Source organism: Papio anubis, chromosome 13, assembly GCF_008728515.1.
Source record: "Papio anubis isolate 15944 chromosome 13, Panubis1.0, whole genome shotgun sequence".
Classification (NCBI taxonomy): domain Eukaryota; kingdom Metazoa; phylum Chordata; class Mammalia; order Primates; family Cercopithecidae; genus Papio; species Papio anubis.
In genome coordinates, this window is record NC_044988.1 from 69,071,097 (window position 1) to 69,097,663 (window position 26,567).

At 40.0% G+C, this 26,567-nt stretch overlaps 1 protein-coding gene across 8 annotated transcripts in view; it reads left to right on the plus strand.

Moving 5' to 3' along the window:
* NR4A3 (nuclear receptor subfamily 4 group A member 3) overlaps window positions 1–11,563 on the plus strand; it is a 44,264-nt gene extending 32,701 nt beyond the window's left edge. For 7 of the 8 annotated variants that reach the window (XM_021927319.2, XM_021927320.2, XM_021927318.2 and 4 more), the window contains one exon: window positions 8,099–11,563. In XM_021927319.2, coding sequence (XP_021783011.2) covers window positions 8,099–8,346 — 248 coding nt within the window. In that variant the 3' untranslated portion in view covers window positions 8,347–11,563. Of the gene's footprint in view, window positions 1–4,032; window positions 5,451–8,098 lie in introns of those variants that run through there. The other variant, XM_021927323.2, reaches the window with a different exon arrangement.
* Window positions 11,564–26,567: the final 15,004 nt, after the last annotated feature.

Below are 26,567 nucleotides of genomic sequence, written 5' to 3' on the forward strand. Positions count from 1 at the left end.
CTTTATCCCCTACTCCCTGCCATGAGGAAGAGAATTTGACATTTCTCATATAAGCCCAAGAGGCAGAACTGGGAACTACATATAACAGCAGTCCCCAACTTTTTTGGCACTAGGGACTGGTTTCATGGATGACAATTTTTCCTTGGACTGGGGTTGGGGGAATGGTTTCGGGATGATTCAAGTGTATTACATTTATTGGGCACTTTATTTCTATTATCATTACATTGTAGTATATAATTAAATAATTTTATAACTCACCATAATGTAGAATCAGTGGGAACCCTGAGCTCATTTTCCTGCAACTAGATGGTCTCATCTGGGAGTGACGGGAGACAGTGACAGATCACCACACGTTAGACTCTCATAAGGAGCGTGCAACCTAGATCCCTCACATGCACAGTTCACAATAGGGTTCACACTCCTATAAGAATCTAATGCCGCCACTCATCTGACAGGAGGCGGAGCTCAGGTGGTAATGCAAATAATGGGGAGTGGCTGTAAATACAGATGAAGCTTCACTTGCTTGCCCGCTGCTCACCTCCTGTTGTGTGGCCCAGTTCCTAACAGGCCATGGACCAATACCATTTGGGGACCCCTGATACATAGGATGGCAAATTTTAGCTCAATATAAGAAAAACTTTCTCATAGAAAGAACCATTTGAAATTGGAATAAGCTGCCTTGAGGAGTGAGTTCCCACTTTGGGGAATGAGGTTTACAGAGACTAGATGAACACTAGGTGTGGACTGAGTCAAGCATCTTATGGGTACTAGGATTGACTAGAGCAGAGCTTCTCCAGTGTTCACATCACTGGGCATCTTGTTGCATTGCAGATTCTGGTTAGGTAGGTCTGGGGCAGGACCTACCTAAACGGATTCTGCATTTCCAGCAAGCTCCCAGGTGATGCTGATGCTGCTGGTCTGGGGCCCACACCTTAAGTAGCAAGGAACAAGGGAACCTACTGGTAATTAGCAATCTATGAAATTAATAACTACCATTTTAAAATACTCGGTGCCAGGCACTGTGCCAAGGGCTTTACATGTGTTATTTTGTTTAATGTTGCTTAATAAATAAACTTGGAAGTACCTGGAATGGCTAACAGCAGATACAGAAGCATGGAGATCAGTCAAGAGCTATTAAAATGATCTAGATAGCAAAGATATTGAAGATCCTGGTCCAGAGGCCATGGGTATTGAGAGGGAGATATAAATGCAAGGAACATCACAGAGATAATAGCGGAAGTTCTTGCAATGGATTAAATATGATGGCTCGGAGGGAAGGAATTGTTAGAGATGATTATGAGAGTGATGTGAAAGGCTGTAATATCATAGTAGACAAGCTTAAAGAAGTGGCTGATTTGAAGGAGAAGGTAATGACTTGAGTTTTAGATAGAGAGGATACTTGCAAATATTCACTAAGTGCTCACTATATGCTAGGCATGGTTCCAAATACTTGACATGTACTAACTCGTTTACTTCTCATAACAACCCATAAGGCAGGTACCATTATTAGCACCATTTTACAAATGTGGAAACAGACCCAAAGTCACCCAGTTAATAAGTGGTCAAGGCCAGGCGTGATGGCTTACGCCTGTAATCCCAGCACTTTGGGAGGCTGAGGCGGGCGGATCACAAGGTCAAGAGATGGAGACCATCCTGGCCAACATGGTGAAACCCCGTCGCTACTAAAAGTACAAAAATTAGCTGGGCATGCTGGCACGCACCTGTAGTCCCAGCTACTTGGGAGGCCAAACGGGAGAATCACTTGAACCCGGGAGGCAGAGGTTGCAGTGAGCTGAGATTGCACCACTGAACTCCAGCCTGGCGACACAGTGAGACTCCATCTCAAAAATAAATAAATAAATAAATAAGTGGTAGAGCTCAGGTTTACAGCCAGGAAATATAATTCCAAAGCTTTGATATGGTAGGTTTTAGATTTTGTAAAGTTCTTTACTGTTGTTAGCTTCTTAATAACTCCCAACCTGTATATTTATTCTTAGCAGTTTACCCTTTTAGTACTTATATAATCATTTTTCACAGATCCTTGATCCTCTGTGTATCCATTTAACAGATATTTATTGGGTGTCTCCTATGTACTAGGCTTGGTGCTGGAGATACAATGTTAAGCAAATACAGTTCATGCTCCCATGGTGCTTACAATTAATGGGAGGAGAAAAATCATGTAACTATCTGATTTCAGACTGTTGTGTCCTGCAAAGGGAAAGATTAGAATGCCAGAGGAGAACATGATCTAGAATGGGGGTAAAAAGGGAAGCTTCCTTCAAGAAATATTTGATTTGAGATCCAAAGAATGAGTAGATCTTAACCAAGTGAAGAGGAGAAAACATGAGCACAGACCTAAATGTAGCTCTATTATTTCATTCCATCACTCTCTCTCCCTGACTCCTTCTTCCCTGGTTCCCCCTACCTCCCAACCCCTCCCTCTTGCTCTAAGCAGAGATGTCTATGCCTGGATAGCTAAAATGCACAGGAATCCAACAGTGTCTTTAGATGTTCATACCACACAAGGATTAGGAGTGTGATCTGTCTGTCGCATCTCTAACCCCAGTAGTTATAACATTCCTTGCCACAGAATAGGTGCTCAATAAATAGTTGTTGAAAGAAGTAATTAGTTAATTTGGTGCACAGAAAATAGGAGAGAGTTACAGAAAGGCTAGCTCATCTCAGGACGAGGAGAAACTTTCTAACAATTAGAGACGTCCAGAGATGGAAGGCATCCTGTTATAAGAGAAATATCTCTGGACTTGGAGTGAAAGAAAATAGCCCCTCGCTAATTTTGACTATGGGCAAGCTACTTAATTGAGCCTTACTCTCCATACCTGTTAGTTAAAGATAATCTTTGTCCTGCCTAATTCACAGGATTGTTGTGAGAGTGAGATAAAATAATCTAAATAATCTAAGTAAAAGAGTGTTATATAAAGTGCTATTAAATATATTTGTATTGTTAAGGCATAATATTATAGTTAACTCCCAGTCCAGCCACTACCTGACACTCTCTTTATGGTAACTTGTAGTAGTGATTCTTGTCTTAGATGGGAATTTGAACTAAATAACTCAAACCCTTTCCAATCTATATATACAATGATTATGACATATAAGTCAATTACTTAACCATTTCTGTATGTTATGTTTTAAAGTTTTGAATATATAATGCCAGAGTTAAAATACTGAAGCATTCTATGAAAATTATATAGACCAAAATGCAAGAAATATTAAGAAGCTTGTTTTGTTTAATGGTGGACAAAGACCTTAAACTAAAATCTTCCGTGTGTAATTCTCTAGGAAGGGGGATAGTTCAAATGCCTTATTTCTCCCCGAATTTATGAACTCTGTATATCAGCTCCGTAACCATGTTTACCAAGCTACAAGAAGAAAGGAGATCCCTTTAACTAAAATGTCAGTGATTAGGTTTTAAGGGATTTCAAATTACTAGGGAAGGACCCAGACACTTAGTGACTCCCTAGTGATTTGAAAATCTTCTTGGCTGCTGGCAGTAGTTTGCATGGAGACTGAATATTATCTCAGCCCTTTTGAAAAAGTAAAGAAGCTACAAATCCAGTGGCTGTTCAAAACAACAAAGAAGGGTTGAGGTGCCTTTGGCTTCTAACAGGAGTGTCTCTGAATTCCTCAAGGAATTCCAGGCCTAGAGTTGATCCAGCTGGCAGGAGGTATCGATCTCCACTTGAATTCACTGAATAAATAATGGTTGCCATAGTTATTGAGCAGTGGCAACTGGTTGGAGAGCAGGGAAAACTCTGCAGTACCTTCTGGGAGTCTGGCCATGAGAAAGTCTGGTTACAAGGTTCCACAATTAGCCCCTCCCCAAATCCAGCCAACATATTGCTCAGTTCCTGTATCCTGATGATGAATATGAGATCTTGAATGTTATGTAAGACATGAGACACTGAAAGGAAGGGAAAGCTTAAGTCAATGAACTGGTATTTATTCTGAGAAAGGCGACTCTCCCTAGGTTATGAATCTAATTGGATATTTCTCACTATTAATTGAATTTAGTATCAGCAAGGTGATGTTTGATCATGTTATAACTACTCAAGGACTTCACAAAGGACGAAATCCATCTTGTTCTGTTTTAACATTATTATACAAAGAGCACAACCTGGACATTTTAAAAGAAAGGAAAAAGTTATCCCCAAACCCCATAGGTATTTTCATGTTTATATTTTCTTTCACCCTTCTTTATATGAAGAAATAATATTTGCGTAGATGGAATCACAGCTTTAGTATTTAATACTCTACTCTTTATTTAATGTTGTAAACATTTTTTTATTTTGCTTCACAGCCTTCATATTTGTTCTGTTTGATGTCTCCAGAATCTTCCCTTCCATATACCATTATTTACTTAACAGTTCCCCTATTCTTCAGCCCTTTGCCTTTTTCCAGTTTTTTTGTTTGCTTTTGTTTTGTTTTGTCTTGGTAATAGATAATAATGAATCAAATGTCTGCATGTATACAGTTTTATTCTTCTGTTAAATGTTTCCTTTGGATAAATTCCCAAGGGTGGGATTACATAGTCAGAGGCTATGGACGATTTATAGCTCTTGAAATTTACTGCCAAATTTACAGCGTGTTCTTTTGTTTTGGGGAGAAAAATAAAACTTTAGGCAGAACACCACTGCATGCAGGATTCTCTTAAAATTCACCCTCAGGTGCTTCTTCTGAGACTGAAACATGGAGCCTATGTATTTAGTAAAGATAAGCCGTAGGAGACAGGTCTGCACCTGGGCTGATTAGCTAATAGTTTCTCAGGGAAAGCAAAATGATGCACTGCAAAGCTTGGAAATTAGGCCACTAATTGCCTTTTGTTAGACCTTGTAGTTGCCAGCCACTTGCCCACTGGCAAGCATTGTCTTTGGTTCTGATTATTCCAGAACCAGTTATTCCAGTGTATAGCTCTCTACAGTTGACAGACCACTTTTCCATAACATTATCTTAATTGAGCCACAACAGTCCATGCAGTTGGGTTTTATTATCATTTTACTTTTTCTTTTAATTTATTACATAACATTGAAGACACACAGGAAGAATACGGCAAAGGCTGTGTATCTGCCACCCAATAATTCTGATTTTCCTGTGAAGACATTGAGCCTTAGAGAAATTAGGTCACCCAGCTAGTAAGTGACAGAACCAGAACTAGAACACAGGTCTGTCTAACTCCAGGGCCAGTGCCCTTCTCTTTATAGCATATTGCATTGAGACAAGATGCCTGCAACTTACAATCCACAGAGATGCCGCTGGCAATCTTCATGGTAGTATTTTGATATTATAACATATCAGGCCAGGTGCAGGAGTGTGTGCCTGAATTTTGATATTATAACATATCAGGCCAGGTGCAGGAGTGCGTGCCTGTAATCCCAGCACTTTGGGAGGCCGAGGTGGGTGGATCACTTGAGGCCAGGAGTTTGAGACCAGTCTGGCTGATATGGGAAACCCTGTCTCCACTAAAAATACAAAAATTAGCCAGGTGTGGTGCACACACTTGTAATCCCAGCTAATTGGGACGCTGAGGCAGGAGGATCTTTTGAATCCAGAAGGTGGATGTTGTAGTGAGCTGAGATTTCACCACTGCACTACAGTCTGAGTGACAGAGTGAGACTCTGTCGAGAAGTAAAGAAAGAAAGAAAGAGAGGGGAGGAAGGGAAGGAGGGAGGGAGGAAGGGAGGGAGGAAGGAAGGAAGGAAGGAAGGAAGGAAGGAAGGAAGGATGGACGGACGGACAGAAGGACAGACACACATCAGAACTCAGAGCTTTGGGGCCTTACAGATAATTAAGTTCAACCTTCTCCTTTTACAGGGCCCCAAAGAGGGAGGAACTTCCCCAAATCATACACAACTAGCCAAACTGAGGATAATGCAAATTTTCTGGTTCCCAGGCCTCTTATTTGGGACAAGAGAAAAGTATCTGGATAGTTCTTCATTTTTCTGATTGGCTTTTGCTTCAAGGAAATAACTTTTCTTTTCTTTTTTTTTTTTTTTTGAGACGGAGTCTTGTTCTGTTGCCCAGGCTGGAGTGCAGTGGCGCGATCTTGGCTCACTGCAACTTTTGCTTCAAGGAAATAACTTTTCTTTCTTTTTTTTTTTTTCTTGAGACGGAGTCTCGCTCTGTCGCCCAGGCTGGAGTGCAGTGGTGCGATCTTGGCTCACTGCAAGCTCTGCCTCCTGGGTTCACGCCATTCTCCTGCCTCAGCCTCCCGAGTAGCTGGGACTACAGGCGCCCGCCACCACAGCCCACCTAATTTTTTGTATTTTTCATAGAGACGGGGTTTCACCGTGTTAGCCAGTATGGTCTCAATCTCCGACCTCGTGATTCACCCACCTCGGCCTCCCAAAGTGCCGGGATTACAGGCGTGAGCCACCGCGCCCAGCAGGAAATAACTTTTCTAACAAAAATGTCTCCAACTTAAAAAAATTAATTTAGAGCTAGCCACGGTAGCTCATGCCTGTAATTTCAGCACTTTGGGAAGCTGAGGCAGGAGGATCACTTGAGTCCAGGAGTTTAAGACCAGCCTAGGCAATATAGTGAGGCCCTACCTCTACAAAAATTAATTTAAAAATCAATCAGGTATGGTGGTGCATGCCTATAGTCCTAGCTACTTGGGAGGCTGAAGCAGGAGGATCACTTAAGCCCAGGAGTTCCAGACTACAGTGAACCATGATTGCACCACTGCACTGCAGCCCAGGCAACAGAGCAAGACCGTGACTCAAAAAAAAAAAATAATAATAATTTCGTAAAAATTAGAAACTATTGCTTGATTTCCCCTTAGAAGGATGTCTTCGATCTCTCAAGGATTATGATTTTACATGTAAATGTACTGAGAGAAGAAAAGTTTGAGATAACAGAGGACAAGCTCTTCCCTTGGAAATGAGGCTCTGAGGCCAAGCACAGTGGCTCATTCCTGTAATCCCAACACTTTGGGAAGCCAAGGTGGGAGGCTCACTTGAGGTCAGGAGTTCGAGGCCAGCCTGGCCAATATGGCGAAACCCCATCTCTACAGAAAATACAAAAAATTAGCTGGGCATGATGGTGCCCACCTGTAGTCCCAGCTACTCAGGAGGGTGAGGCAGGAGAATTGCTTGAACTGTGAGAAGGGAGGTGGGGGGAAGTAGGGGAGCAGTGAGCCAAGATCGCACAAGAGGCCAATATTTGCCTCAGAAAACTGGGTTCTCATCCCAGCTTTTAGCAGCTGAGTGACTTTGGGAAATTCATTTAACCTTATACATAAAATAGATCATAGTATTTAACATGGAGATCATTTTATATATTGTTTTGTAAAATATAAGATACTGGTATTTGTGTCTTGATACATTATAAAGTGCCTGCACCACATCCTTCTGGGCTTCCTCCCCTTCTCTATGACTTTTCCATCTCCACAGCAGGAGGACATGTGTATTTTGTACAGAGTGCCAGGTGTATGTCAATAGGGGTTTCAAGTTGGGGGGAACAAAACAAGGAAAAGAAAAGCTGAATTCTTCTCAGTGCTGGTTAGCATGAAAACACAGGAATGCACTTTGCTATGTTGGGTCTTTTCGAGCAGCCCTTGCATTAGCAAATGGAAGTTACAGCCTCCCCACCTCCCTTAAGTGAGTCTGTCAAGATAGAAACATTAATTCATTTGCCTGGATGTGTTTCTGTGTCACTCTGAAAAATAGTTGCCTACTGACAGGGCTTTGTGAGTCCTTAGTAGGACAATGTATGCAAAAATAATAAACACCCTGCCATTCATTCCATGTGGCTGTGTGCCAGGAACTGTGCTTCCCTTGTGTTACTTACCTAAGCTGGCTATCCCAGAAACCCCGAATTGGGTATGATCATTTTCTTCATCTCATAAGGAAATGGGTGCTCAGAAGTAAAGAGACTTACTCTAGGGCGCACAGCAAGTAAGTGTTGGGACTGGGATTCAAACCTTGGTGTTGTTTAATACCAAAGGCCATGAGCTACCTCTAACAGGGAGGGCACTTTGATTGTTAAGAAGCCACCCAAACTGGCAGAATGAGACACAGACCTCAGTGTCTTAAGATGTATTTGCCTCCTAAACTTCTTGCTCTTCTCTATCCCTCTGCAGAAAGACATGGGTTAAAAGAACCAAAGAGAGTCGAGGAGCTATGCAACAAGATCACAAGCAGTTTAAAAGACCATCAGAGTAAGGGACAGGCTCTGGAGCCCACCGAGTCCAAGGTCCTGGGTGCCCTGGTAGAACTGAGGAAGATCTGCACCCTGGGCCTCCAGCGCATCTTCTACCTGAAGCTGGAAGACTTGGTGTCTCCACCTTCCGTCATCGACAAGCTCTTCCTGGACACCCTACCTTTCTAATCAGGAGCAGCCTGAGCAGTGAGCCGCCTCTTCTCCTAGCACCTGCTTGCTACACAGCAAAGGGATAGGTCTGGAAATCTATCATTTCCTGTCCTTCCTTAAGAGGAAAAACAGCTCCTGTAGAAAGCAGACTTTTTTTTCTGGCTCTTTTCCTTACAACCTAAAGCCAGAAAACTTGCAGAGTATTGTGTTGGGGTTGTGTTTTATATTTAGGCATTGGGGGATAGGGTGGGAGGGGGGTATAGTTCATGAGGGTTTTCTAAGAAATTGCTAACAAAGCACTTTTGGACAATGCTATCCCAGCAGGAAAAAAAAAAAAAGGATAATATAACTGTTTTAAAACTCTTTCTGGGGACTACAATTATAGTTGCTTTGTATTTAAAAACAAGAACAGCCAAGGGTTGTTTGCCAGGGTAGGATGTGTCTTAAAGATTTGTCCCTTGAAAATACGCTTCCTGTATCAAAGGTACGTATGTGGTGCAAACAAGGCAGAAACTTCCTTTTAATTTCCTTCTTCCTTTATTTTAACAAATGGTGAAAGATGGAGGATTACCTACAAATCAGACATAGCAAAACAATAATGGCTGTTTGCTTCCATAAACAAGTGCAATTTTTTAAAGTGCTGTCTTACTAAGTCTTGTTTATTAACTCTCCTTTATTCTATATGGAAATAAAAAGGAGGCAGTCACGTTAGCAAATAACGCATGCTAATATTCCTAGCAGAGGCTGGGTTCACCTTTCCTGTAGATCCCTTCTGAGGTATGGCCTATCCAAGATTTTTAGGCCATTCCTGATGGAACCAGATCCCTGCCCTGACTGTCCAGCTATCCTGAAAGCGGATCAGATTATAAACTGGATTACATGTAACTGTTTTGGTTGTGTTCTATCAACCCCACCAGAGTTCCCTAAACTTGTTTCACTTATAGCAACTGACTAGTATATTCATTCAGAAGCTCCATAAGTCAGTTGAGTATTTGATCCCTAGATAAGAACATTCAAATCAGCAGGAACTGGGTCATACAGGGTAAGCACCAGGGACAATAAGGATTTTTATAGATATAATTTAATTTTTGTTATTTGTTAAGGAGACAATTTTGGAGAGCAAGCAAATCTTCTTTTTAAAAAATAGTATGAATGTGAATACTAGAAAAGATTTAAAAAATAGTATGAGTGTGAGTACTAGGAAGGATTAGTGGGCTGCGTTTCAACATTCCGTGTTCGTACTCCCTTTTGTATGTTTCTACTGTTAATGCCATATTACTATGAGATAATTGTTGCATAGTGTCCTTATTTGTATAAACATTTGTATGCACGTTATATTGTAATAGCTTTGCCTGTATTTATTGCAAGACCACCAGCTCCTGGAAGCTGAGTTACAAAGTAATTAAATGGGGTGTTCACAGTGACTTGGATACACCAATTAGAAATTAAATAAGCAAATATATATATATATAAATATAGCAGGTTACATATATATATTTATAATGTGTCTTTTTATTAACCATTTGTACAATAAATGTCACTTCCCATGCCGTTATTTTATGGTTCATTTGCAGTGACTTTTAAGGCAGTACTGTTTAGCACTTTGATATTAAAATTTTGCTTATGTTTTGCTAAATTCGAATAATGTTTGAAGATTTTTAGGTCTAAAAGTCTTTATATTATATACTCTGTATCAAGTCAAAATATCTTTGGCCATTTTGCTAAGAAACAAACTTTGAATGTCAAACTGATGTAGTTTTTGTTAGCTTTAAATCATTTTTGCTTTAGTCTTTTTAAAGGAAAGATAACAAAACTATGCTGTTTATATTGTCATTAAATTATACAATCAAACAAATGCCAAATGAATTGCCTAACTGCTGCAAAGTATAACCCAGATAGGAAATCATATGTTTTTTTCCAGGAGTCATTCTAATATTTGATTATGTGTTATGTTTATGTGTGCTTTTATGAAAGATTGTTATTTTTATATATCAAGATGATATAACCTGGAATGTTAGAATTTTGAAATGTTAGACTTGGAAGGGGCCTGGCCTGTCAACTAGTCCAACCCCTAAAATTCATAGAGGAGCAAACTGGGGCCCATTGAAGGGTGAAGAGTTAATCAAAGTCAAACAGCTAGTAACAGAATCAAGACTAAGACCTAATTTACCTTTCCATAGTCTTTTTTTCTCAACTTACTCCATCTATATAAAATCAGGCTTTTAAACATAACCACTAATATTTACCAGAAGATAACCACGAGTAAAGTATACTTTTGCATTAATTTTTTGAGCTTATATGCAAACATAATAAATATTATTAAGTATCAGGAAAGCTAACATTTCATACAAGATAGCTTCAGACCAAATTCAAATTGAATTTGAATAAATTAGAAATACTGTGCATACATAACCTTCTTGTGCACCATGAATATTTGGAAAGTTAATCCTTGTTTTTGTCATGTCTATAAAGGAAGAACAAAACAAAACAAAAACAGAGCCCTAGAGAAATGCCGTTACTTTTTATTTTTACACCCATCAGATTTAAGGAAAAGACTTTTTAGCCATTATAATCTAGTGGTTGGAAGGAATGAAGAAGCTTTTTTAGTACTAGGTCCAGATATGAGTGCTAAAAATAAAGATGATAGCATGTTCTTCTGTCTTCCATAGTTATTACAACTATGAGAGCCTCCCAAGTCATCTATCAACTCAACTCCCTCCCCTTTTTTTTTTGTCTGAATGTTGCACATAAGTTTATACAGAGTGGATGACCACACTAGCACAGAAGAGGACAACATGTATTAAAGCAGGTGATTCCTCCCCTTGTGGGAGAGCTCTCTCAGTGTGAACATGCCTTCTGTGGGCGGAAATCAGGAAGCCACCAGCTGTTAATGGAGAGTGCCTTGCTTTTATTTCAGACAGCAGAGTTTTCCAAAGTTTCTCTGCTCCTCTAACAGCATTGCTCTTTAGTGTGTGTTAACCTGTGGTTTGAAAGAAATGCTCTTGTACATTAACAATGTAAATTTAAATGATTAAATTAAATTACATTTTATCAATGGCTACTGGTGTATTGAATAAGCATGATTCATTTAACAGTTTTCTCTTAATTATTATGTAATAGTATTTGCTGTGAACTCTTAAGCACATCCCCAAAATTGATTTTTAAAGGCATAGTAATGCTGAAAAATTAATAGGATTTCTGAATTGGATATATATTAAACCTTACTGATTGAAAAGAAGGACATTCTAAATTCAATCACCATTTATTGACTACTTCCTAGGGGCAAACCACTGGTGAGTGCTTTGAGGAGATACAAACATGCACAGTGTGTGAAACTCCCATTTTTCTTTCAACTGTATATAATGTAAATTGAGCTAAAATTTGTTGGCTAAAAGTGTTCTTTAAAGGTAAGAAAGATTCATTTTTATATCAAGAAAATATGATACAGTTTGTGAACCAACATTCCCAAGAATCAGGGTTATAGTTCTCCAAGATGGATGAGTGCTCTCTGCCTTTTTGTTTGAGCCATCACTACTACATTACTTAGAAACCCCTTCTTTGTGGGTAATACTTCTTCAACTCTACCCAAAACATCATGTGTTCTGAGTTAGTGCAAATGTGCTTTTTGTGTGTTGACGACTCAAAAGTGTGGGAGTTCTCATGACTTACTTCATCAGTTCATGCATAAAGTATTGTCTGTGACATCTAAGTACAGATGAATGGATAAACAAAATGTGGTATATAAATACAGCAGAATATTATTCAGCATTAAATTATAAATATATTATTTGTGTACTGTGCAGACACAGTACTTAGATGTCACAGACAATACCTTATGCAAGTGTTTGGTTTAGGAGCCAAACACTTCCTCCTGCTTCTCAACAGGACCTTCACTACTCAACCATAAACTATGATTAGTAAGAAAAGAAAGCTATAGTGGAGTGCCATCTGACATAAATTCAAATGTAGGTGCTTTTATCAATAAAAAACAAAACAAATATAAGTGCTTGGTTATAATAAAAAATAAATAGGAGAGGGTTAAGCCCCTCTTCTAGGGACAATAAGGACAAAGGTGTGGTTTGAATGGGGAGGGTCCAGGAAGAACAGGGCTAAATAAAGGGGCACTTGCCTGTGGTTGAATTCCTATAGGTTAAATGCAAAGAGAAACACAAGCAACTAATTTCTGACTTTAAATTGTGGTAAAATACACATAACGTAAAATCTACCATCCTAACTGTTTTTAAGTGTACAGTTCAGGAGTGTTAAGTACATCTACATTGTTGAGCAAGCAATTTCCAGAACTCTTTTTTTCGTCTTGTAAAAGTGAAACTCTATACCCATTAAACAACCCCCCATTCCTCCTTCTGCAGCCCCTGGCAACCACCATTCTACCTTCTGTCTCTATACATTTGACTACTCATGTAAGTAAAACCATACAGTATTTGCATTTTTATAACTGGCTTATTTCACTTAGCATAATGTCCTCAGGTCCATCCATGTTGTTCATGTGCCAGAATTCCCTTCCTTTTTAAGGCTAAATAATATTCCATGGTATTTACATACTACATTTTGTTTATCCATTAATCCATCAATGGGCATTTGGGTTGCTTCCATCTCTAGACTATTATGAATAAAATTGCGGTGAACATGGATGTGCAAATATCTTTTCAAATCCTGCTTTCCATTATTTTGATTGTTGACTTCTGAGCTTAAGTGTGATGTAAGTGCTTTTCAAGAATAATCTTGGTTTTATGTGGGGTTTTTTTTGCCTTAGGCACTGATTTCAGAGCCTCCCCATTTCTTTATCTCAGGAGGCATCTGAGGTTGCTCCATGAACAAGGCTGTTTATAAACCTTTGTTCCAGGGCTAGGCTGAAAACTGAAAGGACTAAAATCTAAGAGGCTTAAGTAATTTATCACCTTTTCTGAACGCTCTTCTAAGAAGGCCCATCCTTTGCCCGACCAGTTGAAAATCCCATCAGTTTCAAAGAAGGTTTTTGCACCTTCTATTATTTGCCATCCCTCACCATGAACAAAATTCTTCATGAAATGCATCAGCAAAGTCTTCCTCAGAGTTGTCTCTGAGTTGCACTGTGACACTGACATGGGCAATGCTTGTTTTGTTTGGCTTTCGTTGCAAGTGCGCTGTCCTTCCTGTTTTAGTTTTTCTGTCCCTGTCTGACTCATTTCATGGCTCCATCACTGAGCCCAGGGATCATCAGCCCCTTCTCTGATTACCTCCTGTGGTGCTGGCCATCCCCCATGCTGGGCCTCTAAGGGTGCTTGATTTGAGGGGAAGAGAAGACAGACCTAATGTTACTAAAGCAAACTCGGATCCACTCACTCAGTGCACAGAAAAAGCCAAACACTGACACTGGGATTTTCAGTGATAGAAAGTGAGGCATTTATTGCAGGGTGCCAAGCAAGGGGATTGGGCAATTAACACTTAAGACCCGAATTCCCTGATGGCTTACAAAAAAAGGTTTTTAAAGGGAGGGGTACATTTCAGGACAGCAGAAGTTACAGGTAAAATTGTAAGTCAAACATGGAGATTATACATTGGTTTGGCCTGAAAAGATGAGCTATCTTGAAGTGGGGGCTTACAGGTCATGAGGTGGATTCAGAAATTCTTTGATTTGCAACTGGTTAAGGAAACAAGGTTTTGTCTAAAAACTTGGGTTCAGCAGAAAGGAAGGTTAATGTTTGGCCTGTGGGTGTAACTCTTATCCAGGTCTCACAGGAAGAAACTTAGAACAAAGAATGGTGGTCAGTGTTCAATCTTCAGGTCCCCTTTACCTAAGGTCTCCCTGACAATGGCCAGCATTTTTCATCAGTGGGAGTCTTGGTTTCTAATAAACAACTCAAGAACATATGTTAAGGTGTTATATTTTAGTTTCTAGAGGGAACTAAAACACCTTGTGACTCTAACTTGCTTGAGATTATTGTTTATGCTATTCCTTTTTTTTTTTTTTTCTTATGGGATTGCTTTTTTATTTCTCAGGGATAGCTGGGTGCCTGGACTTTCCCTTGAAGAGATTCAAAATTTTTCCTTTATTTCCACTCTTGGGGGGCCCATTAGGCCCCTAAGAAGGACCCCTGCTTTGTCTCACTAACATTTATTAATAATCTATGATGTGTGCCAAATATTCTAGTAAACCCTTTCATCTATACTCTAGTTTCATGGTTGCTACTTCTAGGAAGGAGGTGATATCCTCTGTCTGAAAATGAGGAAAGAGGCCAGGAGAGGTTAAGTACCTAGCAGCAGGACCTCACAGCTAGTAAGTGAATTTGAACACAGGTCAATATGACTCTACTGCCCCCGGCTGCATTCATGGAGCTGTGATTAGACCCCTGTTCCTTCCCAGGACACAGGGGTCCTCTATTCTCAGTTCCTTGCTCATCAACAATGGTAAGAACTCTACCCGAAAACGCAGCTACTATCCAATACTCTGACTCAACTTCATCATTCCTGCCTGTCAGAGATATCAACTGTCTTGTGAATTCTTTAGACTTCTTGCCTCAACAGGTCCCCACCATTGTCCCCACAGTACTCAAAGCTTGTCCCTCACCAGCCTCAGTCCCACTAAGCCTTTAATAACGAGGCCCTGCTCCACTTTTGGAATCCCTTTCTAGTCCTTTCATCTCTAAACACAAACATTCCCTATCCTCAGAGTGGGCTTCAATCATTCAACCCCTCATGACTCTTTTCTGCTTCCAGCCAACCTCCCAATTTCCAGGTGATTTAAAACTCCCACTCAGGCTCTGTAGTCCACATCTTCCAAGTTATTCTCCTTTGGACTCTGCAACCACCTCTCTGTCCCCTTCCGGTTACTTTCATAAACCCCACAAAGCCATCACCCGCCAGATCTGCCTTTTTTATCCCTGAGAAAAGATACCGGAACAAACGCAGAGAAGCAGGCAATCCTTGCTCATCTCAGAGCCATTTCCTTCCTGGCAGCCTGGCCTCCACCTTACCCTTTGAATTTACGTGTCCACAAATACACTTTCTACCTTTTGTTCCTAAAACCATAGTTTCTTCCCCCCAGCCCTTTCTTCCCTTGCTCGTTTTCTCCTGCCAGTTTTTAATCAATTGCTCAGAACTACATAAAGGTATTTTAAGTATAAATACACATACACACACATGCACACACACACACTATCCTAACATAGCTGCTTACATGCTTCCTCATCCGTATATACATATTCAGGGGATTTTTCCTTATTTTAAAAAAAGGATACAGCTTTATATTTTTATTTTTGCTTTTCACATTGTCAAGATTCTATGGGAAACTAAAAGAATATGAAGTTGAAAATATAAAACTGATTAAAAAGAAAAAAGTGAAATATTTCATACATACAAAAGTGAAATTGATTTTATTTTATATTTTTGAGACAGGGTCACAGTCTGTCACCCAGGCTAGAGAGCAATGGGGCAGTCATGGCTCATTGCAGCCTTGACCTTCTGAGCTCAAGTAATCCTCACACCTCAACCTCTCAAGCAGGTAGGACTACAGGCATAAGCAACCACACCCACCCCATTTTTGTATATTTATTTATTTATTTATTTATTTTAGAGAAGGGGTTTTACCATGTTGCCCAGGTTGGTCTCAAACTCCTGGGCTCAAGTGATTCACCTGTCTTGGCCTCCAAAAGTGTTGAGATTACAGGCATGAGCTACCACACTTGATGAAACTGATTTTAAAGCACAAAATAATTGTTAAATATTTTATACATGTGAAAGAATAATAGAACAAACATATTTGAGCTTACCACCCAACTCAAGAACTATTGGAATCCCTGTGCCTCCCCAATCCCATTTCCCTCTTCCCTCCACCATTCTGAATTTTGGTTTATCATTATATATGTATATATTCCTAAGTAATTTCTTGTTTAAATGTACATGTCTTTGAGTTTTGTATTTAGTATCATAAAGCATATATTATTTTGCAACTTGTTTTATCTATGATGTTGTATAGCTCTAATTTAATTTTCTCTGCTCTGTAGTACCTCTCTATTAATACACGATAATTAATACACGATAATTTCTCTATTAATTTTCCTGTCAAGGGATATTTAAGTTGTTTCCAGGCTCTTGCTATTACTAGCTATGATGTTATGAAATTTTTGTACACATCTCCTAATAAACACAGGAAATAATTTCTCTAGCCTGGGGGGTTTTCAAAGTGTAGTCCTAGGATCAGCAGCATCAGCATCACCTGGGACCTTACTAAATGCAGATTCTCAGGCCCCACTCCAGAGTTACTGAATCAGAAACTCTGAGGAAGGGCCCAGCAATCTGTGTTTTAGAAGCCCTCCAGGTAATTACAATGCATACCAAAGTTTGAGACCCACAGCTATAGGCCAACCAAGAAGTGGAGTCGATAGGATATGTGGCATACATGTTGTTTCCTTTACTAGATATATTAGTTTTCTTCAAAAGCAGTGCACCAATTTACATTCTCACCAACAACGAGAATTCCTACTGTTTTATCTCTTCTCCAAGACCTGGATTCACCAGAATTTTTTTTTTTTTTTTTTTGAGACGGAGTTTCACAATTGTTGCCCAGGCTAGAGTGCAATGGCACAATCTCGGCTTACCACAACTTCCACCTCCCAGGGTCAAGCGATTCTCCTGCCTCAGCCTCCCAAGTAGCTGGGATTACAGGCATGCAACACCATGTCCGGCTAATTTTGTATTTTTAGTAGAGATGGGGTTTCACTATGTTGGTCAGGCTGGTCTTGAACTCTCAACCTCAGGTGATCCACCCACCTCAGCCCCCAAAGTGCTGGGATTACAGGCATGAGCCACCATGCCCGGCCCAGGATTTTTTATTATTGTGAATCCAGTGGTTATAAAATGGCATCTTACTGTGCTTTGTATCTCACTTTTTACAGAACAAAGTCAACATACTCAAAACAACATCCTTACTTTTCAGAACTAGCTATCCTTTCCTTCCTTTTCCAGCTCCCCCACTTCTGAGATGGTGTAATTTCTACCATCTTGAGGGCTAGAAATCTGGGCACTCTGCTTCTCTGTCTTCCAGAAGGCAATGGACAGTAGCCTTCTAGTGACAACATCAGTACTGTCTGGCTCCAGAGAGTGGCTCTATGTATGAAAATTTCAACTTGGAGAAAGTCATGGGTGGTATCATGATAGGTGATATTTTAGGATGGCTTAGGTGTAGGGTTAGTCTTGGAATATGTCTCATTTGTATTGTAACCCATAGGTTGCTGGGGCCTCTTATCCTTAGGATCCAGAAGGGATTGTTTTAAACACTTTGTTCCACAAACAGGGAGCCTGAAAGTCCTCCTCAAGATATCTGTAAATTCTGCCAACTTTTATGTTAGCTCTGGCTTCAGGCTCCCACGTGTGTTTGATATTAGCTCTGTTAACGATTTCTTTTTTTTTTTTTTTTTTTTTGCTGTACCGCTGGTATCATCTCTGTTTCTCGTGTTGCTCTAGAAGTAGAATTCACATCTTTTCCAAAATTTCCACCCAAACATCATGAATAAGACTTTCCCAGGTTCTAGAAACTTATCTTAAGCAATGGCTGGTGACTTCTGACCCTTATTGTTCAACTGTCTCTCCATCCTTTCATCTGGAACATGGATACCACTTTAGACTATGGAGATAAGGGTATCTCCTAAGAACTGTAGCAAAGGAAGTTGGAAGGAATCAGCCCTGAGGATTTTATGGAGCAGAGCAACCCTATCCAAGCTGGATTGCATATAAGTAGACTTTTCATGAGAAAAAAATTAAACTCCTTGTTAAACCACTGTTATTTTGAGTTTTTCCATTCCTCAAACCTGAATTATATTCCATCTGAGACACACAGGATGCAAGAAACATGGTTTATCTACAGAATAGGTGAAAAAAGAGTCAGGAGTATCAAGGATAGTGACTCAGCGTGAATCACTCATGTTTTGAGGCTACCAAAAAAAAGCCAAAGACATCGTAGGTCACAATTATTTGTTTATTTATTCATCCTTTGATTCATTCAACCTTGAACTAGGCCCTGTGTTTCAGCTTCCTCATAGTCTCATAGACCCGATGATGCCTGCCCTCTCAAGGTCTTAATTCTTTCTATCTTGTGGTTTTTCTCTTACTGCCTTCTAATTTCACCTTTATCCCTAACGACCTCATCTAGTATTTTCCAATTTCTATTTCTGAGAAAGAAAATCTGACTGATCTGGCTCAACTTGTCATGCGAGGCCACATTACAGATGCCTGGACAATCTGAGGAGCAGGTGTCCTTGGGTAGTCCCTGATCCAGTAATCTGTGGTCCTTCAGAAAACATTGTGACTTGAATAGTTTCACTCTGGAGGGACTGAGAATATAAGGGCTGTATGACTATAAAGTCTGGTATAGTAGGAAGCTTGACTTGACTCATGGGGCCAATTGCAGGGGGGCAGGTTTGGTAGAATCATTCCTTCTTGATTTCCTTACTGCCTAGCACAATACCTGGTTCACTGGAAACCCTTAGAAAATGCTTGTTGAGTGAATTCAAGTTAGATATCCATTGATGGGAGTAGGAGCTGGAAAACATGTCAAATTCCTAAGAGATAGATGATGTCATGATTTCCAAAATTGGTATCCAGAGCCAAAGTGTCAAGTTTCATCTTTTTCTCAACTTTAATGTAAAAGAAAGGGGTGGGGGGCGGAGAGAGAGAGAAAATCAACACAACCCCAAGGAAGGTTTGTTTTTTCCTTTCCTTCAGAAAGCAGCTGTCAGTTTAACTTATCCCAAAATACTGTCAGTGATGAGCATGACTGAAAATGCGTTTTATCTGTAATTAGAGAGATTACATTAAACACTATTATTTGCAGACACACATTGAATTAACCCTAATCGAGGCTAGCAAATAGTAGAGCCTGCCTATTTTTTGCCACAAAATTTTTAGAAAATTGTGACAGTTGACACACAAGGGACAATGCTGACAAGATTTCTTTCCATCAAATGCCAGACAGTAATTGTAATTGCCTTTAAAAATGTTTTAAGCAGTTTCGTTGGTAAATCAGAAGTTGCCACAAATCATGCTGATAGTTTCTAAACATGGGGGTTGTTGACTGTGCATTCCAATATGAGTTTAATGAATTGATTTTCTGAGGAATTTAACTTTGCATCTGTTTTCAGGTGTAATTAATTCACTCTGATTAATGTGATTAGCATAGATATCAGTGGATTACAATGATACCCTTTATTTATTCACTTATTTTTAATCTGCCATACTGTCCACTGGGAAATGATAGAAGTGATTTTTGGGAAAATATCTTGCTGGTGGCTCTGATCACATTGGATTTCTGCAAAGCAGAATCCTGGAAGGAATTCACTGATTATTCACAGCCTGTGCAGCAATGTACTTTTGTTTGAGGGACTTATTAAAGTTTACACAGTCCCTGCCTTTAAGGAGCTTATAATCCAGAGGAGAAGATGAGACAAACATTCCAATGCAAGTCACTCACAAGGAAGAATGACTGTCCTCAGATTCTTCATTCTCTCAGTACCCCTCCCCAACTCTCTTAAAATAATGCTATTACTTAGGGTAAACTAATGCTTCCTGTTCTCCTAAGCAGTCTTATTCATGACTCCAATTACCACTCCCAAATCTGTATCTCCAACTCAGTCCTGTCTTCTGAGCTCCAGACCTCCAGGCTCCAGATGCCTCCAGATACCTTCACCTGGATATCCCAAAGGTACTTCAAATTAAACACACCAGACCCAAATTCATGACCTCCTTCCAAACTTGCTCCACCATTTGTTTCCCCAATCTCTATAAATGGCACCTCCATCCAATCATCCAGGCCAAACTACTACTATGAGTCTCAGGACAGAAAGGCCATTTATTTATTAAGTCCTCAAACTTCAATGTTCATCTTTAATGTTCACTGGAATCATCTGAAAAGCTTGTTATTATTATCATTATTTTGAGACGGAGTCTCGCTCCGTTGCCAGGCTGGGGTGCAATGCCACAATCAGCTACTGCAACCTACACCTCCCGGGTTCAAGCAATTCTCCTGCCTCAGCCTCCTGAGTAGCTGGGACTACAGGCGTGTGCCACCACGTCCAGCTGATTTTTGTATTTTTAGTAGAGATGGGGTTTCACCATGTTGGCCAGGATGGTCTTGATCTCTTGACCTCGTGATCTGCCCACCTCGGTCTCCCAAAGTGCTGGGATTACAGATGAAAAGCTGATTAAAACAGTTTCTTGATATCCGAGACCAGATATTCTGATTTGGTGATCTGAAGTGGGGTCCATGAATTTATTGGGAAAGGGATCACATTTGGAGAACCATTACCCTAGAGAATGTAAAGAATGAAGGCACATTTCCATAAACCACTGTATTAGTCTGTTTTCACACTGCTAAAAAGAATGAACTGAGACTGGGTAATTTATGAAAAAAGGAGGTTTAATTGACTTACAGTTCTGCAGGCTTCACAGGAACCATGGTTAAGCCTCAGGAAACTTACAATCATGGCAGAAGGCAAAGGGGAAGCAAGCATATCTTTACGATGGCAGAGAAGAAGAGAGCGTGCAAAGGGGTAAGTGCCACACACTTTCAAACAACCAGATCTCGTGAGGACTCACTCACTATCATGAGAACAGCAAGGGGGAAGCTCATCCCATGATTCAATCACCTCCCACCAGGCTCCTCCCCCAACATGTGGGGATTACAATTCAAGATGTGATTTGCATGGGGACACAGAGCCAAACCATATCAGCCCATCAAATCATTACTATATGAATTATTGCTGGAGGATGAAGGCCCATATCATTACTATGTGAATTATTACTGGAGGATGGAAACAGGAAGCAAGACTGCTCTGGGTAGAGCATCTCTGCATTACCCCGAGGCAATATGAATTAAAGAAACAGCTAGTGATTTAATTATTCCTTCATTCATCAATTATGTATTGAGTCCCTACCTTCTCCTAGGCACAATGCAAAGCACTGAACCAGATTCTGAGATACAATGCTGAGTAAAACCATGACACAATCCATGTTTACAGTCTAGTTTTAAGTGAGCTCAGGCAATTCACTGAGCCTCAGCTGTCTTATCTGTAAAACTGAGATACTAATACCACTGTGTACGACTTTATGACAGATATCAAATAGAAGACTATGTCAAGTGCCTAGTTCAGTGCCTGGCACACTGATTCTCTAGAAGAATACTTAATGAATGGTAGTTAGTTCGTATTGTTTTTATGTTAGAATTATTCACTTTAAAGTGCTATGCAAGTGCTAATTGTTGTTATTATCTTTAGCATTATGTCATAGACTCCCTTAATGAACTTACCCAGGTAACTGACTAGACTTAAACAATTTTGGGAAAGGACCTCAAGCAACTGAAGACAAGTTGGAATTCTGAGAGTTGTAGAACCCTCAGTTTCTTTCATTCTCTAAGATTATTAGGGCTTGGGATTTAATAGTAGTTTCCAAACTTTCCTCCAAAAACCAATTTTCCCAAATTAGTATATTGTTTGATTAATCATAAATCTTTCAGATGAATTTGAAATGGCACAGAAGCCAAGAGGATTGACAAAATCTGATCCTCCCCACTAGATTCTAGGATTTCAAGCATCTCCTTGGAAGGGAAACAGATATGGGGATAAAAAGAAAACTCCTCTTTGTTATTAGAGGTGCAGTGAGGTACAGCCACACAATGGAATACTATAACGTCTTTGAAAATAGGCTTATTTGAATTTGTTGGCATGGAAAAAAAAGTCAAAGATAAAAGGCATATTACACAGCATGTATATCATTTTTGATTAAAGAAGAAGCATAGGATTATTTATTTGTGTGTATGTATGTAGACAAATCCCAGAAAGATATACAGCCAATTGTTAACAAAATTTATTTCTCTGTGGAATAATTATGACTACCCTCCAAAAATTAATCAGTATTTTCTAGATTTTATTCAATGACTAAATATAACTGGTATAATAAGCATATAGAAAAGAGAAAGAATGAGTCCACAAGCCCTACAAAGAAACTGTGGGTGCCCTCAGGCAAAGTTAGTGAATCTTGGCTGCATATTATTATAGTATCACCTGGGGAGATTTAAAAATATCTAAATGGAAAGGCTGCCCCCAAGACTTTTGAAGTGATTCAGAATCTCTGGGGCTGAAACCAAAGCTTTAGTATTTTTTTAAAGCTCCTGGGATGTTTTCAACATGTGACCAAGTTTGCAAACCACTGTCTCAGGAGAGCTTTCCTTGCCTTTCCTTGCTCTTCGTAGATCCCCTTGGGACCCTGGCTTATAGGGGTCTTCAATGGGTCCCCACAACCGAGCTAGTCCCAGGACAGACATCAGTATTCCTTGACTCCCAGTATCAACATAGTTTACTCAGTTTTCATAATAATTTTGAAGTAGATCAGATATAGAAATTACTTTGGCCCCTGGACAGATATATGAGAAAAGATGGGAAGAGGATAGGAGTTAGACTGTCTGGGTTCTTACTGAGGTCTGTCATGCAATAGCTGTGTGATCATGAACAGGTTACTTTTCTTTCTTTCTCTCTTTCTCTCTTTCTTTCTTTCTTTCTTTCTTTCTTTCTTTCTTTCTTTCTTTCTTTCTTTCTTTCTTTTCTTTCTTTCTTTTTTCATTCTCAGTAGCATGATGTAATGGACAAGTTACTTTTCTCTGAGGCTCAGATTCCTCATAGCTGCACCTCTCCTGGTTGCTATTAGAATTAAGTGAACTAAAACACCCGAAAAGAGTTTAGTAAAATGTAAAGTACTATATACGTATTATTATTTTTCTTACTCTATTTTGTAACTAAGGATATGAAGAATGTGCTCAGGGGAAGATGGTTTCTGAGGAAGGCCCAAGAAAGGTTGACTTAGTCTCCCACAGGTGACCTAGGCCTTTGGATGGACAGAGAGACCTAAGTTCAGAGATAATTAAATAAGGGGCAAATCCATGGGCTGAAACTAAAAGCAACTTGACAGACCAAACATGAAACACTTCTTTCTCAGAAATTCAGAGAAGAGACTCTGAGAAAGATCTTCCCTTTGTTTTTCTGAGGGCTTCCAGGAATTTATCCCAAAGTGGTGATGTCCCAGAATAAATAGGTTTTCTTCTCATAATTAAGCCAGAGGTTCTGGGAATGGGCTGAGCCCAAGGCTGAATTCATTACTGAAATTGCTTGCAATTTAATTCAGGTCTCAAGGAGGTGGTTCCTGTGTGTCACCAGAAAAGAATCCTCGCATCTAGACAACAGTCTCCACGTGTCTCTAGATTGACTTTGAAATGGGAACCTTTTTCCCCTTCAGAACTTAATTTACTCTCAAAAATTAAGTCCACAAAGGGAACTTCACTACCACACTGTCTGTAGAAGGACCTCAGCATTAGGTGGGAACATCTGGGACATCATTCAACATGGGTAGTGACTGAAGGAAGTTGAGTGTCCCTTAGGAATAGAGACCACGAATTTTTCAGTTTTGTATCCTCTGCATGTCACATAGTGCTGGGTCCAGAAAAAGTACACAGTGAATCAGTGCCTTGGAAGCCTCTCCTGCAGGCACACTTACTAGCGCACGGTAGGAAATTACAAATATTTGTGAAATGGACAGCATTGCCACCAGGTCTAACACACTGAAAATATCCACTGTTGTGCAAATGTATTTTCCTTTTGTTCATCTTAGCCCATTATTGGTTGCAACTACTCCCATAAAATTGATTTATTGCCCACATTCTCAGAGTAGGCAATAATCCATATAATAATATGGGTCTATAATGAAGATAAACCATAATGTTTGTATGGTATCTTCACAATGTATTATACAATTGGATCTTCACTTCAGGAGGAACGACTACTGCATTCTTCCAGGCCAGAGATAAAGGAAACCTAAACTAGGAAAGTGACAGTGGGAGGGAGACACATGGGAGTTTTCGAACTTGATTTCTGGTTTGGAAACCTGAGTGGATGATGGTGCTATTCGCTGAGATATGAAGAAGGTACAGTTTTGATGGGAAATATGATGAGCTTAATTATTAACATTCTGAGTTTAAGCGCTTGTCTGCCACCCGGGTAGAGGTAGAGCTCATTAGATATCAAAGTATGAAACTCAGAGGAGACATCTGGGTAGATGTAGTCTCTCTCTCTCTCTCTCTCTCTCTCTCTCTCTCTTTAAGACAGGGTCTCACTCTGTTGCCCAGGCTGGAGTGCAGTGGCACAATCACAGCTCACTGCAGTCTCAACCTCCTGGGCTCAAGCAATCCTCCTGCCTCAGCCTTCTGAGTAGCTGGGACCACAGGCACATGTCACCACCGCCTGGCTAATTTTTGAATTTTTTGTAAAGACGAGGTTTCATTGTGTGGCCCAGGCTGGTCTCGAATTTCTGAGTTCAAGCCATCTGCCCGCCTTGGTCTCCCAAAGTGCTGAGATAACATGTATGAGACACTGCGCCCTGCCAGTAGATATAGTCTTGAGAGCCATCAGCATATGATAGTAATAGATATCCAGAAATAATGAGTATGGGGGAAGAATGGTGAGAACAGTTTTAGGGGGAAGCAGGTAGCAGAGATCTGTAGCAGAGGATGGAGTAGAAAAATGAAAACGGACACAGCTAGCATGAAAGAAAAGAAAGTAGTATGGAAGGAGACATGAGGTTAAAGGAGAGATTTTTAAAGATGGAAAAGACATGTTTAAATGTAAATGGGAGAGGAGCAACAAGATAGACCCACTGGACACCTCTGAATCTGTCCATCACCACATCTGACTACAGCAGCCTTAAGACAGTAATGACAATGGCTTCACTTCTGCCTTTCAAATCTAACGCAAGTTTCTCTCTTGGACAATCATACAAAAAACGGGATTCTAGGAAATTTAGTTCTCAGTTTGTCCATGTTGACATAACACAATCCCGCACAATCCACCACTTGTCAATTTTGTATCCACATACACTTCTTTAACCATATTTAATTTCCAAATAAAAACAATTATAAAATCATGCCTCTAGATAAATTGATTCAATAAATGAGTTTTGTCACTCATCTGGGACTCAATTAAGTCTTTTAAAGGCATTGCAAAAATCTATCAGACCTGAGTATACTGGAGTACACATGTAATTCCAGGTGTCGCTGAAGTGGGGGGATTGCTTGAGTCCAGATTTGATTCCAACCTGGGCAACAAAGGGAGACCCCCCCCCCATATCTAAAAAAGAAAAACAAATCTATCAGGTCAGCTTCCTCTAGGTAGGGGGAAGACAATTCTTCCAGGTTACATAAAAACTAGTACTGGGCTTATTCTCTGTAAAATGAGTGCAGAAGCAATGCTGTATAGGATATCATGATGACAAATAAGGCATTCAATAAGAACAATGCATTTCCCCTTCCAAGTAGAAATGGTCCAAAATAATCAGCCTGAACTAGGTGGCCTGAAAAATAATGCCATATCTCCAGTTGGTGTTGGTCTTTGCTGATGGTAGTTGGAGACTCAGCCTGGAGGTAACCAGACTGGCTTTGGTGAGAGAAAGTCTATGTTGCTGGATAACCTCTGTCCCTGCAGCCACGGCCTTTTTATTTATTGGGCAAGGACAGGAATGACTGGGGAAAGAGGATGACTGACATCCACAAAACAGGTCATCTTGTCTACCTTATTAGTAAGATACTTCTATTGTAAGGCTGCATTTTGGTGAGCCTGCACCTCAGATACAAATATTGTCATATTCTGTAGTCATTTAGAGAGATCTATCCCCATACCCATTTTCCAGACCTCATTGCCTCCATTTTTCTAATCATCTTTCATCCAAGTTCATAACCAATCAACCAAACCATTAATCACTGCTCATGAATTAATAGAACCATATCTTTTAGCCATCTCTCCTTCCAGGCAAGTTAACCAATTAGGTGCACTACCCACTGGAAATCTTTCCTTTCAACACTGTCCTTCATGGCCACACCCAAATAGGGCTATGGTGCTAAGGGCATTCAATGGAGCTTCTTCAATTTTGGTAGATATATTTGTAAAATATTCACCGTTTTTCTTCTTTAATCAAACTGTTCATAGGGACCACCCCATGAAGTCATTTGTGCAGATTGAGAAAGGAGAGGCAAGGTAGCAGAAGAAGGATTCATAAAAATCTGAGCCATTTGTTGATGCAACTGACTTGTGTCTTCAGGACCTGGTTGAGCCTGATCTCGTGCATATCACTCCCACTTAATGATGAAATGCTGCTGTGCACACTCAACATTATAGTTTCTTGAGTCAGAGATCAACCACTTTGCAATGGGC